The 18,575-nt window shown below is 41.7% G+C and overlaps 1 protein-coding gene across 1 annotated transcript in view; it reads left to right on the forward strand.

Annotated features, from left to right (window-relative positions):
- LOC140483673 (calcium/calmodulin-dependent protein kinase type 1-like) overlaps window positions 1-18,575 on the forward strand; it is a 190,406-nt gene that overhangs the window by 111,766 nt on the left and 60,065 nt on the right. Inside the window, exon 3 of the mRNA XM_072582040.1 lies at window positions 2,805-2,936. Within this exon, the coding sequence (XP_072438141.1) occupies window positions 2,805-2,936 (132 nt within the window). The remainder of the gene's footprint in view (window positions 1-2,804; window positions 2,937-18,575) is intronic.

The raw sequence follows: 18,575 nt of genomic DNA on the forward strand, positions 1-18,575 counted from the left end.
TAGACAGCCAGAGACTTTTTCCCCGGGTACAACAGAATGTTACAAGGGGACATAAATTTAAGGTGAAGTGTGGAAGGTATTAGGGGGATGTCAGGAGTAGGTTCTTTACCCAGAGAGTTGTGGGGGCATGGAATGCGCTGCCTGTGGGAGTGGTGGAGTCAGAATCATTGGTGACCTTTAAGCGGCAATTGGATAGGTACATGGATAGGTGCTTAAGCTAGGACAAATGTTCGGCAAAACATTGTGGGCTGAAGGGCCTGTTCTGTGCTGTATTGTTCTATATTCTCTAGTAGGTACATCCAAATAGTAAATCAGAAAATTTTCTTGTACACACTTAACAAATTCCTCTGCATCTAAACGCTTAACACTATGGTAGCCCCAGTCTGTGTTTGGAAAGTTAAAATCCCTTCCCATAACCAACCTAATATTCTTACAGATAACTGAAATCTCCTTATAAATTTGTTTCTCAATATCCCTCTGACTATTAGGGGGTCTATAATACAATCCTAATAAGGTGATCATCCTTTCTCATTTCTCAGTTCTACCCAAATAACTTCCCTGGATGTTTTTCCAGGAATATCCTCCCTCAGTACAACTGTAATGCCATCCCTTATCAAAAATGCCACTCCTCCTCCTCTCTTGTCTCCCTTTCAGTCCTTCCGTAGCATTTGTATCCTGGAACATTAAGCTGTCAGTCCTGTCCATCCCTGAGCCATGTTTCTGTAATTACTGTGATATCCCAGTCCCATGTTCCTAACCATGTCATAGAGTCATAGAGATGTACAGCATGGAAGCAGACCCTTCAGTCCAACCCGTCCATGCTGACCAGACATCCCAACCCAATCTAGTTCCACCTGCCAGCACCTGGCCCATATCCCTCCAAACCCTTCCTATTCATATACCCATCCAAATGCCTCTTAAATGTTGCAATTGTACTAGCCTCCACCACTTTCTCTGGCAGCTCATTCCATACACGCACCACCCTCTGTGAGAAAAGTTTGCCCCTTAGGTCTCTTTTATATCTTTCCCCTCTCATCCTAAACCTATGTCCTCTAGTTCTGGACTCCCCTACCCCAGGGAAAAGACTTTGTCTATTTACCCTATCCATGCCCCTCATAATTTTGTAAACCTCTATAAGGTCACCCCTCAGCCTCCAACGCTCCAGGGAAAACAGCCCCAGCCTGTTCAGCCTCTCCCTATAGATCAAATCCTCCAACCCTGGCAACATCCTTGTATTTCTTTTCTGAACCCTTTCAAGTTTCACAACATCTTTCCGATAGGAAGGAGACCAGAATTGCACATAATATTCCAACAGTGGCCTAACCAATGTCCTGTACAGCCGCAACATGACCTCCCAACTACTGTACTCAATACTTTGACCAATAAATGAAAGCATACCAAATGCCGCCTTCACTATCCTATCTACCTGCGACTCCACTTTCAAGGAGCTATGAACCTGCACTCCAAGGTCTCTTTGTTCAGCAACACTCCCTAAGACCTTACCATTAAGTGTATAAGTCCTGCTAAATTTTCCCAAAATGCAGCACGTCACATTTGTCTAAATTAAACTCCATCTGCCACGTCTCTGCCCATTGGCCCATCTGGTCAAGATCCTGTTGTAATCTGAGATGACCCTCTTCGTTGTCCACTACACCTCCAATTTTGGTGTCATCTGCAAACTTATTAATTGTACTTCTTATGTTCGCATGTAAATGTACTTGAACATTAGACACACAGTTGAGAATTTAGAGTTTGTTATGTTAGCAAGTGAAAGGCAAGTGTCTTTGTACCACATTTTGAGTAACTATCTGGTGAGAATCACTCAACATTAATTTCCTTGCTTTAACCATATATCTGATCCAAAATGATGAAGAGGCAGCTATCTGCTGTTTACATGACTGTGGGAAGTTGGGTAATTCCTCTTCTCATTACATTTTACGGTATATGAACATGCAAAAGAAGACATTATTTTGAAAATTAAATTTCTTACAAAGGTGCTGTCTCATGTTGCTTTCTCGCAGTTTTGCTGCCTCACCCAAGTGACTATTTTGTAATGCGCGATTTGACAGTTAGTAACTTTGGTCCATTCAACTATAGGATATCACAACAGCCCATCCACCTAGCATTCCTACCAGTGTATTTTTCATTCTCATTCCATTGAAATCTGCCTATGTAGTGACGACCTGTAAATGCAGTGGCTTGCCCCATTCACTTTGCCTGCCAACTGCTAGGATGTCTCAACAGAGTCATACAGCACAGAAAAAAGTTGTTTTGGCCTATTGTACCTGTGTTGAGTGTTTGACAAAGAAATATCAAATTAATCTCACTCCGCACCGCCACTCTTTTTCTGTAGCTTTGCAAATGACTCTTTTCCATGTGTGTGTCCAAGCCATTTTGGCAAGTTGTTGCATCTCTTTCCATTATTTTTCAAGCAATGTGTTCCATATCATGGAAACTCACTGTGTTTATAGTCTTAAAATATCCTCTGATTACTGACCCTTCTGCCAGTGGAAACAACTTCTTGCCTAACTTCAAGGCTTTTCACAGGAGATTTCCCTCTGGTTCATAATACACTCTGCAGCAGCAGAGTACCAATTACCCCATAGAAGTCAAATACTCAAGAATGCTGTGTTTGCACCCCTGCTTGTAACACTCCTTCCTGCCACATGATCAAGTTTTCTTGTGGTTAACTGGGGCTTTGTTCGAGATCCGTCTCTTCATTTTCTCCACCATGACTGCTGAGGAATGAATGACTGGTGTTGTATAGCTTTCAAGTGCTGATGTATCTGCTTTTTGTTTTCCAGGGGTGCCTTCTCTGAAGTGGTCCTTGCTGAGGAAAAGCGGACTCAGAAACTGGTCGCAATTAAGTGTATCCCCAAGAAAGCCCTGGAGGGAAAGGAGAACAGCATTGAGAATGAGATTGCTGTCCTTCGGAAGTAAGTGAAAATGAAAATGGTGGGAGGTGGTGGTGAAATGATCTGTTTCCAATTACTTATCCAGTTGAAGGAAATATATTCCTGTGCCAATTATAATTTTGTTCCAAGTATGAAAAATCTTGCCATACTCGTCATTTTGTACATTTAACAGGGTTACTCAGTCTAAACCTGTCTGCTTTAGTGAAAGGTGGCATTTTAGCATTGGGTCCACAAAACAAATCTTGTTTGAATTTTTCCATCTTAGAATTGTGTTACAGAGTTTTTCCAGAGAGCTTACTGCTGATGGATTTGCTCTGCCTTGTAAACAGATGAGGCTTACAATCCCTTATCAATCAAGTATTTTTTGGTGTGGAGGGGCTCAGTAGCAACAGAACATTTAATGTCATGAGCGGGTACAGCCCTCCTGTTCGCCTGGCCCTCAGTTAGCGGATCTCACATTTGTTGTAAAGTGTGTTGGATGTTATTCATGCCATCAAAGTGTGGTTCAGTTTCCCTTGGTTATTTAATCAGTGACAATTGGATAATACGCCCACTGCAAATGTGTAACAGTCTACTTTAGCTACTTTAGCCAAACTGTAAATGTCCTTGCATTGCAGATGATGCATGTGCCCCGTTACATTGTGGCACCCAACAGCCCAATGTTCCCTTTACTCTTCAGAACATTGTCTGTCAGTGATTATGGTTGATCCATTACAGTGGGGAGGGTCTTTGAGGGTGTTAAAGGATCAGATTAATACTAACACACTACGATGATTATCTTCTACATTAAAAATGTAAAGGCTTGATTTATTATAGAGTAATGTTAGTGGGTCTTCTCTCTGAATTGCTGGGATCCTTGTGGTAGTGCAGCTCCCACAATAACAGGGAATTCTGAGATCTTGACTCAAATCTTTGAGGAAAGCTTACAGCAGAAATAGGTTCATTAACTGTCACTAGCAGCTGCAGGGGTAATCAGAGAATTTAGCATTGGTGACATAATTACTTGCTTTGGGTACTCAATGTGGCCAACTGTTAAACTCAGTTGTTTAACTTTGGATTGTCAAATTCTTCCCATCTATCACAGTCAGGACTCCCACAAGATGAAATCCTCCATATCTGGTGCAGCAAACTCTACTGGGGGGTGCACACTCGATAGTGTGGCAGCCTATCTAATTGGCACCACATCCACCACCTTAACATTCACTCACTCCTTTCACTGCTAACACAGCAGTGTGTACTGTCTGTAAGATGCACTGCATCTCATCCAAGGCTTCAACAACTCATCCAAGACTCTGCAACAACTCATCCAAGGCTTCTTCAGTTGCACCTTCCAAATTTGCCACCTGGAGAAACAAAGGAAACAGATTAATGGGAATACTTTTACCTGCATGTTCCTCTCATAGCCACACACAATCGTGACTTGGAAATATTTTGTGTGTGTGTGTGTGTGTGTGTGTGTCTGAACTGTTGGATTAAAATAATTCAAGAAGGCAAGAAGGAGGTTCACCATCACTTTCTCAAGGGTAGTTATGTTGGCCTAGTTAACAAAGCCTGCATCCTATGCAAGAATACCTTTTTTAAAAAAAAAACACATTTCATCCACAGGTATTTGGCTGAGTTTTTGAGATTTTTTGACTTTGTATATTCTTTAATGAATACATCAACTGGCAAGATTAGGAAATTCAATTCTATTATATTCAATAAAGTACTCAGTAAAATGCTGACTTCATAGTTCGATATGTTAATTAACAAGGAAGTGAATGGTGGGAGAGTATTCTTGAAGGATTGTGGGATTATGAATTGAATGAGAAGCAATATGTTGAGGAGTTAACGTCTCTTCAGGAATTTCAGAGATACAGAGGAGGAGAATTCCTGAAGGTTTCGGAGAGGGTAGAAGGATGTGGAGTTGGCAGGTGAATGTTTACCTTGTGCTTTTGGTGAAGATTGAGCACTTTCCTGCGAAATCTACATCACTTCCCAAGCTGTGCACAATAATTAGCTCTTTGTTTGGTGGAAAATAATCTTCCAGACTAATAGTTAGCATTTTGCCTTCGAAAAGGTAATATGGTGTGACCATTTTATTGCCCAGGTTTTCATTGAATTGAGCTGACTTAGGTACCCTTTTAAAACTGATCCATATGACCTGATTCTATGATTACTACCCCATTCCGGATTGGAGCTGTTGCTGCTGACATGGGGTAAGGGTATGGCCAGCCTGCTGACATGCAGCACGCCCACAGATATCAGCTTCATTGCACGGGTTGTTAGTGTGGTTAATGTTTGACTAGTCCCATTACTACAACTTTTGTGCGGTCAAGCCCCTTCTAGAGGTATACTGGTTTGTGGCAACTTGGAGAGGTCATGAACAGTTCTAAGTGGGGAACACACAAAAAAAGTCTAGTCACCAGCTCCCAGAATTCTTCGATTAACAGATTTTGAAATATGAAAAAACAACCCTATTCTTTCATTTGCGATAGTTAGTTGCTGCATTATAAGTTTTATTGCAATGATTGTGGATTGCAGATAATTGAAGGGTGGCAAATGTTATTCACTTGTTCAAGAAAGAGAATGGGGATAACCCTGGGAATTATAAACCAGTCAGTCTTATGTTGGTGTGGGTATATTGTTGGAGAGGATTCTGAGAGACAGCATTTATGTTTACTTGGGAAAGCATAGTTTGATTAGAGACAGTCAGCATGGCTGTGTGAAGAGCAGATCATGCCTCACAAGCTTTATTGAGTTCTTTGAGGATGTGACAAAACTCATTGATGAAGGTAGAGCAGTGGATGTGGTGTATATGGATTTTGGCATGGCATTTGATAAGGTTCCCCATGGTAGGTTCATTCAGAAATTAGGGAGGCATGGGATACAGGGAAATTTGGCTGTCTGGATACAGAATTGATTGGCCCATAGAAGACAAAGGGTGTTGGTAGATGGAAAGCATTTAGCCTGTAGCTTGGTGACCAGTGGTGTTCCGCAAGGATCTGTTCTGGGACCTCCGCTCTCTGTGATTTTATAAAAGACTTGGATGAGGAAGTGAAAGGGTGGGTTATTGCGTTTGTCAATGACACAAAGGTTGGTGGGATTGTGAGTGGTGTGGAGGGCTGTTGTAGGTTGCAACGGTACTTTAACAGGATGCAGAGCTCGGCTGAGAAGTGGCAGACGGAATTCAACCTGAAAAAGTGGGAAATGATTCACTTTGGATGGTCCAATTTGAACGCAGATTACAAGGTTAAAGGCAGGATTCTTCACTGGAGGAACAGAGGGATCTTGGGTCCACATACATAGATCCTTCAAAGTTGCCACCCAAGTTGATCAGGTTACTAAGAAGACATATAGTGTGTTTGCTTTCATTAAGCAGGGGAATTGAGTTTAAGAGCCCAGTGGGTTATGCTGCAACTCCATCAAGTCCTGGTTAGACCACACTTGGAATATTGTGTCCAGTTCTGGTCATACAGTCATAGAGATGTACTGCATGGAAACAGACCCTTCAGTCCAACCCATCCATGTCGACCAGATATCCCAACCCAATCTAGTCCCACCTGCCAGCACCTGGCCCATATCCCTCCAAACCCTTCTTACTCATCTACCCATCCAGATGCCTTTTAAATGTTGCAATTGTACCAGCCTCCACCACTTCTTCTGGCAGCTCATTCCATACACGTACCACCCTCTGTGCGAAAGGGTTGCCCCTTGGGTCTCTTTTGTATCTTTCCCCTCTCACCCTAAACCTATGCCCTCTAGTTCTGGACTCCCCCACCCCAGGGAAAAAACTTTGCCTATTTACCCTATCCATGCCCCTATGGAAAGGATGTGGAAGCCCTTTAGAGAGGGTGCAGAGGAGATTTACTGGGATGCTGCCTGGACTGGAGGGCATGTCTTATGAAAAAAGGTTGTGGGAGCCAAGGCTTGTCTTCGAGAGAAGTAGGATGATAGATGATTTGATAAAGATGTACAAGGTGATGAGAGGCATAGACAGAGTGTATAGCCAGAGACTTTTTACCAGGGCAGAAATGGTTATCATGAGGGGGCATAATTTTAAGGTGATTGGAGGAAGGTTTAGGAGAGATGTCAGAGGTAGGTCTGTTACACAGGGAGTGGTGGATGCGTGGAATGCACTGCCAGCAGTGGGAGTAAAGTCAGATACATTAAGGACATTAGGGGCATTTAAGTGACTCTTGGATAGGCACATGAATGATAGTAAAATGAAGGGAATGTAGGTTAGTTTGATCTTAGAGTAGGATAAAAGGTTGGCACAACATCAATGGCTGAAGGGCCTGTACTGTGCTGCACTGTTCTATGTCCTACAATTGGGCACAGAACTCTGTTCGGTCACAATGTAACCATTACATTCATTAGCTTTGTATAACTGTTGAGATTCATTGCAGCACTTTATCCATTTGGAAAAGTGCTACTATGCGTTTAATACTGATGAACAGTGAGGAGGGAGCAAGAAAAACAGCATGTTATACTGTCTGAGATTACATGGGAAGGCTCTATGGTGTGAGGTGGGCAAGGTAAGGAAGTGTTAGCAGTGAAGGAGGAGTGGACCTGGGTAAGGTAGAGGAACCGTCTCTGTGAAATGCTGAAAGTAGAGGGGAGGGGAAGATGTGTTTGATGCTGCACATGGCAGAAATGGCAGAGAATGATCCTTTGAATGCAGTAGCTTCCACTGGGTGGAAGTGAGGATGAGGGGAACCCAATTGTCTTTACTAGGAAAAGAGTTCCAAAGAAGTGTCATACTGGACTGAAAATGTTAACTCTGTTTTTGTCTCTACAGATGCTGCAAGTCCTGTTGAGTTTCTCCAGCACTTGTTTTTTTATTTCAGTATTTTGCTGTTATAATTGGGATCCATACCCATAACCACACCTTTTACTTGGGGAAAGTGAAACAAGTTAAAGGAGAAATTGTTCAAAGTGAGAATGAGCTTAGCCAGGCGAAGGAGATTGGAGCTGGATGGAAACCAGTCAACTCCCATTTCAAAGAAGAACAGGTTGTCTTCAGACTGTGTAGAGGGATTACACATCCATGACTAGGGCCAAAAACCTGGAAATTGTAGAAGCAATGTAAAGTGTCAGAAAAATTATGAATGAAAGTGGGAAGAGACTAGATAAGGGTAGAAAAATAGAATCAAACTAGGACAAAGTAAGTTCAGTGGGGCAGGAAGAAGTTGGAATGCCAGGACACTCCTGTTTGTGAAGAAGGTAGAAGCGGGTTGTGTGGGGTTAGGAGTCTGAGGTGGGAAGTTTGTTGTGGAGGAGCAATCGCCAGAGGAAATGTGGTCAGTGATAGTTCTGGAAACAACTGTGTGATGTTCAGTGTTTGATATTACGGTCCAGAGGGAGATAGGAGAAAGTATCTGAGAATTGATGATCAGCCTCTGCCAGGTAGAGGTCAGTATGCCAGATGTCAATGGTGCCACCCTTATCGGCAGGTTTGATAATAAAGTCAGTGTCAAAATACAGCACTTGTGTCATCTGGACTGCTTTGAGACAACTGTTCTTGTTTAAATGTGGTAATTTCCTTTTCTTGTTTTACTGTTGCAAGTTGATGCCATCATATCAGGAAATGGCAAGCACTTACAATAATGACATTTATAAATTAGCCCTAGGAAGAGCAAAAGAGCAAGAAATGGGGTTATGAGCAGTTTCAGATCCTCACTGATTCACAGACTATTTAATAATTGATAAATGACTGTCAGTGAGACAGAAGGCAGTAACCCAGAGGGCACTAACCAACACAGATGATTATACTGACAGTAAATGTTGGTATTGATTTGTAGTTTAAATGTGGACAAATATGTCTGTCCTCTGGCATCTCTGATTTGTCATACTGCTTATCAGTTATCTAGTATTGGATGAGCAGAAACCCCTCCAGCTAAATATCGAGAAGATTCAGGGTGTTATCTTTGAAACTCTGTTCCCTAGCAACTGTCTGGGTTTGATTCAGACCAGTTCATATCTGGCTTTTAGAAGAGCTTATAACTACATATTTGTGATATTACCAAGATCGCCTGCACTTCTGTAACATTTACCATCTCCTCATTTACCTTGACTCAACCACTGCTGAAACCTTTCATGAACCTTTTTTTTAAACTCTAAACTTGACTTTTCTAATACCTTCCTGACTGGCCTCCCATCCCCATCCCTATTATTGCTCACATAATGTTCCATTCATTTATTCACATGTGCACAATCCTAATCTGGCAATGCCTTGGTATTAAAATTTTCCACTTAGTAAATGGTTTCCATATCCCTGTAACCTTCTGCAGTCCTACAGACCTCAGATGACTGTAATGCTCCAATTCTGGTTTTTAGCACACCCCAAATTTTAATCAGCTCAATCATGGACAATCACTCTTAGACCATGACGTCAACACAGCATTTGATTGAATATGGAATTGTGAACCCTAGCAAGACACAAGTCAACGGGAATCAGGGAAAGTCTTTCCACTGATTAGAATCATGCCGAGCACTAAAGGAAGGTGGTTGTAAATGATTCAAGTCAGTCATCCTTGTTCCCAGACATTACTGTGGTTAATTCTTAGAGTATTCTTCCATGCTCAACAATCTACAGTTGCTGCATTTAATGACATGTTTCAAGCTCTGGACCATTCTGTCTGCCCCTTGTCAACCCAATCTCTTCAACCTCTCCACCTTGCTTCTCTTTATTACAATCTGCCTTGAAACCTACCTCTTTGACTAGGCTTTTGGTCATTTGTCATAATACTTTCTAATGTAGTTTGGTGTGAAGTATGAAGTATTGTAATCCTCCTGTGAGGTGCCTGGGGGTACTCCTGTGGGCGGCACGGTGGCACAGTGGGTGGGTGGCACAGTGGTTAGCATTGCTGCCTCACAGCGCCAGAGACCCGGGTTCAATTCCCGCCTCAGGCGACTCTCTGTGTGGAGTTTGCACGTTCTCCCCGTGTCTGCGTGGGTTTCCTCCGGGTGCTCCGGATTCCTCCCACAATCCAAAAATGTGGAGGTTAGGTGAATTGACCATGCTAAATTGTCCGTAGTGTTAGGTGAAGGGGTAAATGTAGGGGAATGGGTCTGGGTGGTATACGCTTCGGTGGGTCGGTGTGGACTTGTTGGGCCGAAGGGCCTGTTTCCACAATCTAAGTAATCTAATCTAATCTAATTCCATTCTGTTAAAGGTGCTACATAGAAGTGTGAAGCGATGCAATGTATATGAGGTGATGGACTTTGGTAGGAAGAACAATATAAAATAAAGGATGCAATTCTAAAAGAGGTGCAGGAGCACAGCAGCATGAGTGTGCACATGTGCACAGATCATTGAAGATGATGGTACAGGCGGAGAGAACTGTAATAAAGCAAACAATATCCTGAGCCTTATTAATAGGGGCCTAGGGAGTACGAGAACAATAACATGATGTTGAATTTATACTTGACGTTTATTAGCCCTCAACTGGAGTATTGTGTACAGTTCTAGGCACAACATGAGAGGAAGGACATGACAAAGTGGAATGAGTGCATAAGAGATTTGCAAGAAGTGTTCCACGGAATAGAAATTACAGCTATAAGGATAGATAGAGTGAAAAAGGCAAGAGGAGATCTGACAGACGGAGGTTAGATAAGCGGGAAGAAATTATTCCAATTTGTAAAAAGATCAAGAACCAGAGGGCACAGATTTGCAAAAGAAGCAAGAGAAGCAAAGGGGAAAATAATCTTTGTATTAAGGATGGACTGCCTGGAAGTGTGGTGGAAGCAGAGTCAATTGAGTCACTCAAAAGGACAATGTTTCTATTTAAACAGTCATCCAATGAGGAAACGACAGGAGAATTGCAGTGAACTGTGATGTTCATTCAGAGAACTGGTGCAAACACTGTGGGCTGAACAACCTTCTGTGTGGGAGCACTTCTATGATCCTATGATGAATGTAGGTTGTTTTTGTCATTGCCACAAAGCACAGACTTGGTTTGTTAAACTTATGAAATTTTTTTGCCATCATTTAACGGTCCATGTGCTGGGGAAGGACTAAACAGTGGGTGTGCTTAAGCCAAAGGCCAGGTGATGTCTGTTTTCACCTATGTCTCAGCATAATATTACAGGAAACTTGAGTAAGCAGCAATTATAACTGGTGTTATTTAATGTTGGCGTTAGGTCAGTGTTAGTGGAGTGAGCTGGAGCTGCAATGCCCAGTAGCAGCCAATTGTAATTCTGCCCTTTAACAAAAAAATGTACACTTCCAGGATAACATGTCAGCTGACTCAAAGGTAATGTCCTTGTTATTTTCCTTACCGAGATTAAAAAATTTAAAACACCTTGTTAATTATCATGCTGTCTTAAATTATAGCCTCCAAATTGAGAATGCTGAACATACCAGGTAATACTCAGAAATACATGTGAAAGAGAATCTGTTTGCAATCCTGTAAAGGGACTGGAACATGGTTATTATTTAAAGTAAGCTTCTAGTATCAGGTTTAAAGATATGCTAACAGATTTAATTTGCATGTTATTCTTTGATTTCCCCTTAAGCATTCATGAAAGGAGAATTCATGTTCTTCTGATCAGTGAGATTGACCAACTACCAGAAGTGTGCTTTTTTTTATTGTTGTGTTTTGGGAGGAGTCAAATGGGGCAGGAATGAATGCAGTGTGCAGCAAAGCAGTGAAGGTTTTTGCAAACCAATTATGTACAATGCATTCTGTCAGTATTATGTTGTGTCTCTTCCCATTGTGCCTTTTTTCTATATTGAAATTATAATTTTGTGGTTTATTTGAGCTATTTCACAAAAACAGAGCCGCCATTGTTGAGTAAATTTTTGTTTCGCTATTTACTCAGCCACTTACAAATGGTTGAGATTATCGAAAGCATTTCCTTTGAGCAGTCTAGCTGAGGATCAGATTTGGAGCTGCCACACTTTGCAACACTCATTGGATGACTTGGCGCAATCCAGTTGAGAGCTAAAAATGACAAACCAAGCCCAGGAGAAGTAGAGAATTCACTGCTTTACTTTGCTGGAACAATTCTTGAAAATTGTACCATTTCATATAGACTGCAGATTGTGAGGAAATTTGTAAATGTTTGCAATATTGCAAACATCTGATTTCACAAAATCTTTTTAAGAAAGTGTAATTAAGAAATAAGGGTATTTCATATCGCAAATTAGAGTGATGAAATTTAGAGAATGAAATTATGCCATTTGGTCCATTTAGAGTCATAGAGATGCACAGCATGGAAACAGACCTTCGGTCCAACACATCTATGCCGATCAGATATCCCGACCCAATCTAGTCCCATGTGCTAGCACCCAACCCATATCCCTCCAAACCCTTCCCATTCATATACCCATCCAGATGCCTTTTAAATGTTGCAATTGCACCAGCCTCCACAACTTCCTCTGGCACCTCATTCTATACACGCACCACCCTCTGCATGAAAGAGTTGCCCCTGAGGTCTCTTTTGTATCTTTCCCCTCTTACTCTAAACCTTTGCCCCCTAGTTCTGGACTCCCCCATCCCAGGAAAAAGACCTTGTCTGTTTACCTTATTCATGCTCCTCATGATTTTATAAATCTCTTGAGGATCACCCCTCAGCCTCCGATGCTCCAGGGAAAACAGCCCCAGCCTATTCAACCTCTCCCTATAGCTCAAACCCTGGCAACATCCTTGTAAATCTTTTCTGTATCCTTTCAAGTTTCACAACATCATTCCGATAGGAAGGAGACCAAAATTGCACGGAATATTCCAAAAGTGGCCTAACCAATAACCCGTACAGCCACAACATGACCTCCCAATGCCTGTACTCAATATTCTGACAAATATGATGCTAACTCTATGCTTTGCGCAGGGACTATATTGCAGTGTTGCACTATTACTGTCTCTGTATAAGACCATAAGACATAGGAACAGGAATTAGGCCATTTGGCCCATCAAGTCTGCTCTGTCATTCAATCATAGCTGATACATTTCTCAACCCCATTCTCCTACTTTCTTCCCGTAATCCTTGATCCCTTTGACAAACAAGAACCTTTCTATCTCTGTCTTAAATATACTCAATTACCTGGCCTCCACAGCCTTCTGTGGAGTGAATTCCATAGATTCACCATCTATTTGTGGCTAAAAAAGTTTCTCCTTATCTCCATTCTGAAGGGTCTTCCCTTTACTCTAAGATCGTGCTCTCAGGTCCTGGTTTCTTCTGCCAATGGAAACATCTTCTCAACGTTCAATCTGTCCACTATTCCTTAAGTTCCTTAGATCTCCCCTCATCCTTCTAAACTCCATCGTGTACAGATCCAGAATCCTCAAATGGTCCTCATATATTAAGCCTTTCATTCCTGGGATTATTCTCGTGAACCTCCACTGGACCCATTCCAGATCCTTCCTGAGGAATGGGGCCCAAAATTACTCACAATACTCTAAAGTTGTATGACCGAGCTTTATAAAGCTTCAGAAGTACATCCTTGATTTCATATTCTAGACCTCTCGAAATAACATTGTATTTCCCTTCCTAACCACGAACTCAACCTGCAAGTTTACCTTAAGAGAATCTAGACTAGGGCTCCCAGGTCCTTTTGCACTTCAGATTTCTGAATTTTCACCCCATTTTCTATACCTCTAGTCTTCATACCAAAGTGCAGGACTTCACACTTTCCCGTGTTGTACTACATCTGCCATTTCTTTGCCCACTCTCCTAACCTGTCCAAATCCTTCAGCAGCCTCCCCTCCACCTCAATACTATCTAGACCTCTCTTTGTATGACCTGTAAACATAATCAAAAAGCCCTCGGTTCCTTCATCTAGATCATTTATGTAAACATTGAAAAGTTGTGGTCCCAACACTGACCATTGTGGAACACCACTAGTCATCGGCAGCCATCTTGAGAAGGACCCTTTTATCCCCTTAATCTTTCTTTGCGATATCTAGTTTCTCTTTTTATAATCTTCCTTCATAGTATCTAGTTCCTTTTTTAGAATGATATTAATCTCTGTCTCAATAGACTTCTGTATGAAAGCATTCAATCATTTCAAAGCTGAGTCTAAAATGTGGTCTTCAAATTTTCCCTTAGTTCTTGTGATCTTGATTCTGTATTGTGTTAATGCCAAATTTCCCAATCAATGGCAAAAGCGTATATCATTATTCCTCCCAAAATGTTTGCTATTTTTGTAAACCTCCTTGAATCTTCAGATTTTTTGAAGTCTCCTTAACTTTTCCCTTTTTTTAGTGGGAATAAGTGTTAATCAATCAAGTTAATCTGCATAGCAGTAAAAAAATCCATAGCTTTAATATCCTATAGTGAGGTGCCTTAAATTTCACCAAATATTCCAGCTTTGCTGTGAGCACTGTCTTCTATAAGTTCAATGGTTTGCATTTAATGGCCTAATGCTTAAAATGCAAATTCTCATTTGACATTTTTATAACCTGCACTCACGATTTTAACTATCTGTTTAACTTTCAAATTTCTGTGCTATCTTAAATCTCCAACTCTTTCCATTCTGTTAAGGATCTTACATTTTAGGATCCACTTTTGTTGTGCCCATTTTCTCCCCACAAATGTACCATTTCACATTTGTCCGCAATGATTTGCATCTGGTTAGGTGGAAATTACAAATGGGAGCAGACTACTCAGCCCAAGCAGTCCACAGTCATGTCTATTCCCAAACTGAGTCATAGTCTGAATTCCTTATGGCCTCCGGTCTTAATATCCCATTACCACATTTTTAAAACAAAGACAGAAATTGCTGGAGAAGCTGAACAGATCTGACAGCACCTATGCATAGAAAGCTGAGTTAATAATTTGAGTCCAATGACCCTTCTTCAGAATACACTTTTTCTAACTTATTCTTAAATGTTGAAAAGGTCTTTGCTTAAATCGCTAACTTCACTAATGCATCCCATAGACCCTCAGTCCTCTGTTTTTATATAATGTTTCACTTCTTTCCTGGCCTAAATTGCTTGTGTTTAATCTCTTAATCGCAACTGTTAATCTCCCGTCATCTTGCAGTCTCACTGTTATTTTGATCAACCTGCTCAAACACGCTTTCACGTGCCTCTGGGTCAGGTGAGACTTGAACCTGGACCTCATTTCTTATGGAGTGCTTCACCATTAATTTAATGTTATCAGCAAACTTCAGTGTCATAACTACACAAATCTATATACAAATGATGTCCTGGCTTAGTTCCCTGGAGTACTACATTGCCTGTGTTCTACCAAGTTGAAACATATTCATTTATCTTTACTTCTGTCACTCTTTCCCCAAGTCATCACTGTATCTGTACAACTGCATTTCTTTTAGTTACGTCGTGCTTAGTTTGTATTCATCAAACTCAAGCTGCTCCTTACAAATCCATGCTCTCTGTGCTGACTGTATTTGCTAATGTCATTTACACTGATAAAGTGAGTCCTGTGTAGTCTACAATGTGGTTTGAGGTCCACTTGCAGAATTAATTTTTCCCATGAGCAAATTAAATAGAATTGTCATAAAATTTTCTAGTTTGTCTTTTTTGATCCCCAATATGTATAATATTTGCAATCTTTGGTGCAATTCCTGTCTCCAGACATTTTTTGGGGGAATTAAGGTTAATGAATACATAATCTCTTTTCTCATCCTCCTTCTGCAGTGCGTACATTCTGAGACTAGTAATTCTTTTTTATTTTTATTCATTTTTAATATTTTTGAATATTTATGCAGCTCTTCCACATCCTCCTCCGGTATTTCTGCACTCATTCTTTCATACTGTGCCTTAAAAGGTGTTGCTAGTGTCTTGTTAAGCATCTCAGCTGTTCTCTTCCAATCCAATACAAGGCCTTTTCTTCAAAGTTACCTCATTTCTCTTTGATTACTCTGTTACGTGTGCATCAATAAAAACCCTTAATGCTTCTTTTACATTGACTGCCACAAACCTTTCATGCTCTTCCTTAGTCCGTCCTAATTTGTTTTTGCTCATTATCCTAATTACTTACTATAATTGCTGTTTACTTTTATTTTCTCCCATCTGTTTATTTTAAGCCAGCTTTGTTTCAATATATTAACAGAACCTTCTTTTCCCTCCTTTATTCCTCATCAGAATATATTTATGTATCTCTCATATCTATCAACTCAGATCCCTTGCCTGGCCTGTCATTTTTGTTTCTAACCAAGTAATCTGGACAAAGCTGCCTTTTGTACCACTGAAATTGGCTCATCTGAAATCCAGCTCCTTTATCTCGGACTTATTTTGTTTTAATGTGGATCTAATTCGGTTTAGGGTTACTATTTGCTAATGTTCACTCCCCATGCCCTTCTGCTGAATTGTTTACTCAATTTCGTAACCCAGAACTGGATGCCTGCCTCATACAATTTTTCTCCTTTATCACTTCCTTCAAGTTATTCATTTGAGGTTCAATGTGTCAAGTCATTTCAGCCTCAGTTAATATTTTAGCTATAGACTGTGCACGGAACAATTATAGGAAAATCAAACTACTCTGAACCAAATTCTGGATTAGTGGTGCTGGAAGAGCACAGTAGTTCAGGCAGTATCCAAGGAGCTTCAAAATCGACGTTTTGGGCAAAAGCCCTTCATCAGGAATAAAGGCAGTGAGCCTGAAGCATCGAGAGATAAGCTAGAGGAGGGTGGGGGTGGGGAGAAAGTAGCATAGAGTACAATGGTTGAGTGGGGGAGGGGATGAAGGTGATAGGTCAGGGAGGAGAGGGTGGAGTGGATAGGTGGAAAAGGAGATAGGCAGGTAGGACAAGTCCGGACAAGTCATGGGGACAGTGCTGAGCTGGAAGTTTGGAACTAGGGTGAGGTGGGGGAGGGGAAGTGAGGAAACTGTTGAAGTCCACATTGATGCCCTGGGTTGAAGTGTTCAGAGGCGGAAAATGAGGCGTTCTTCCTCCAGGCGTCTGGTGGTGAGGGAGCGGCAGTGAAGGAGGCCAAGGACCTCCGTGTCCTTGGCAGAGTGGGAGGGGGAGTTGAAATGTTGGGCCACGGTGCGGTGTGGTTGATTGGTGCGGGTGTCCCGGAGATGTTCCCTAAAGCGCTCTGCTAGGAGGCGCCCAGTCTCCCCAATGTAGAGGAGACCGCATCGGGAGCAACGGATACAATAAATGATATTAGTGGATGTGCAAGTAAAACTTTGATGGATGTGGAAGGCTCCTTTAGGGCCTTGGATAGAGGTGAGGGAGGAGGTGTGGGCACAGGTTTTACAGTTCCTGCGGTGGCAGTGAAAAGTGCCAGAATGGGAGGGTGGGTTGTAGGGGGGCGTGGACCTGACCAGGTAGTCGCGGAGGGAACGATCTTTGCGGAAGGCGGAAAGGGGTGGGGAGGGAAATATATTCCTGGTGGTGGGGTCTGTTTGGAGGTGGCGGAAATGTCGGCGGATGATTTGGTTTATGCGAAGGTTGGTAGGGTGGAAGGTGAGCACTAGGGGCGTTCTGTCCTTGTTACGGTTGGAGGGGTGGGGTCTGAGGGCGGAGGTGCGATATGTGGACGAGATGCGTTGGAGGGCATCTTTAACCATGTGGGAAGGGAAATAACCAAACTCAGCAAACCAGATGTCGTGCACATTAGATAATCTGTTTGAGAATTCATTCCATGACTGCTGCATTGTCAGAGATGCACAATACCAAATTAGTAACAAGATTAGTATAAATTACAAAACCTTTCGAGGGGAAAAGTTAAATCTATTCTTATCTATAATTATGGAATAAATAAATTTGTATCAAGACGAAATGACTGTGAACGTATATGAATTAAACACCCAAAGCATAATAAAGTATTAATGCAGCATGTAACCATGAACTACTAAGCAACTGCGCGACTGTGTTTTGTTACAAAAAAGCTTCATTTGTATCTCTCTTTGGCTTTGCGTCATTGCTAATGATTCATATTCACTGTTCATTTGTGAATGTCTTCAAGTGGGTGTATGGTCCCATTTGTTTAAGACATTATCATTGCTGAGGGGGCATCATAAGCCATCACTGACTGATGCAGATTCCATTTTGTGATGGTACTTTTTCTGCAACAATTTGAAATTGTCGTTCTTCACATTTCCAGTATGAAGACTTTTGGTGCCAAGTTTAGTCTAGATCACGTTTAGATATGTTCCTCAGTTGTTGAAGTAAATCCGGATTCATGTATCTCTCATATGAATGCTTGTACCTTAGTTTTGGACTTCCAATGGGTCTGTGGACGCTGTCTCCACATAGTGCATCATTTGGTATGTAACCATCATCCATTCATTGGCAGTCGTCATCGTTGTCACTGCTTGAGCATTGCCCTCATACTTTGAGGTAAAAACAAGGAGTGCAGATGCTGGAAACCAGAGTCTAGATTAGAGTGGTGCTGGAAAAGCACAGCAGGTCAGGCAGCATCCAAGGAGCAGGAAAATCGATGTTTTGGGCAAAAGCCCTTTATCAGCCCTATTCCTGATGAAGGGCTTTTGTCCAAAACGTCGATTTTCCTGCTCCTCGGATGCTGCTTGACCTGCTGTGCTTTTCCAGCACCACTCTAATCTAGACCCTCATACTATGAGTCAGAAAACTGCAATATGTTTTTGATGAGGTCTCTGTGCTGCTGTGGATCCTAAGGAACTTTCTTAAACCATTTGTGTACCATATCTATATTTAGAATGCTACAACTAGCCCTCCCTTCCTCAGTCATATTGTGGCACAAACCTGTCAGGATTTCCTGCATTAGGTTCACCCTTTGTCTG

The sequence above is a fragment of the Chiloscyllium punctatum genome, chromosome 12, assembly GCF_047496795.1.
Source record: "Chiloscyllium punctatum isolate Juve2018m chromosome 12, sChiPun1.3, whole genome shotgun sequence".
Lineage (NCBI taxonomy): Eukaryota > Metazoa > Chordata > Chondrichthyes > Orectolobiformes > Hemiscylliidae > Chiloscyllium > Chiloscyllium punctatum.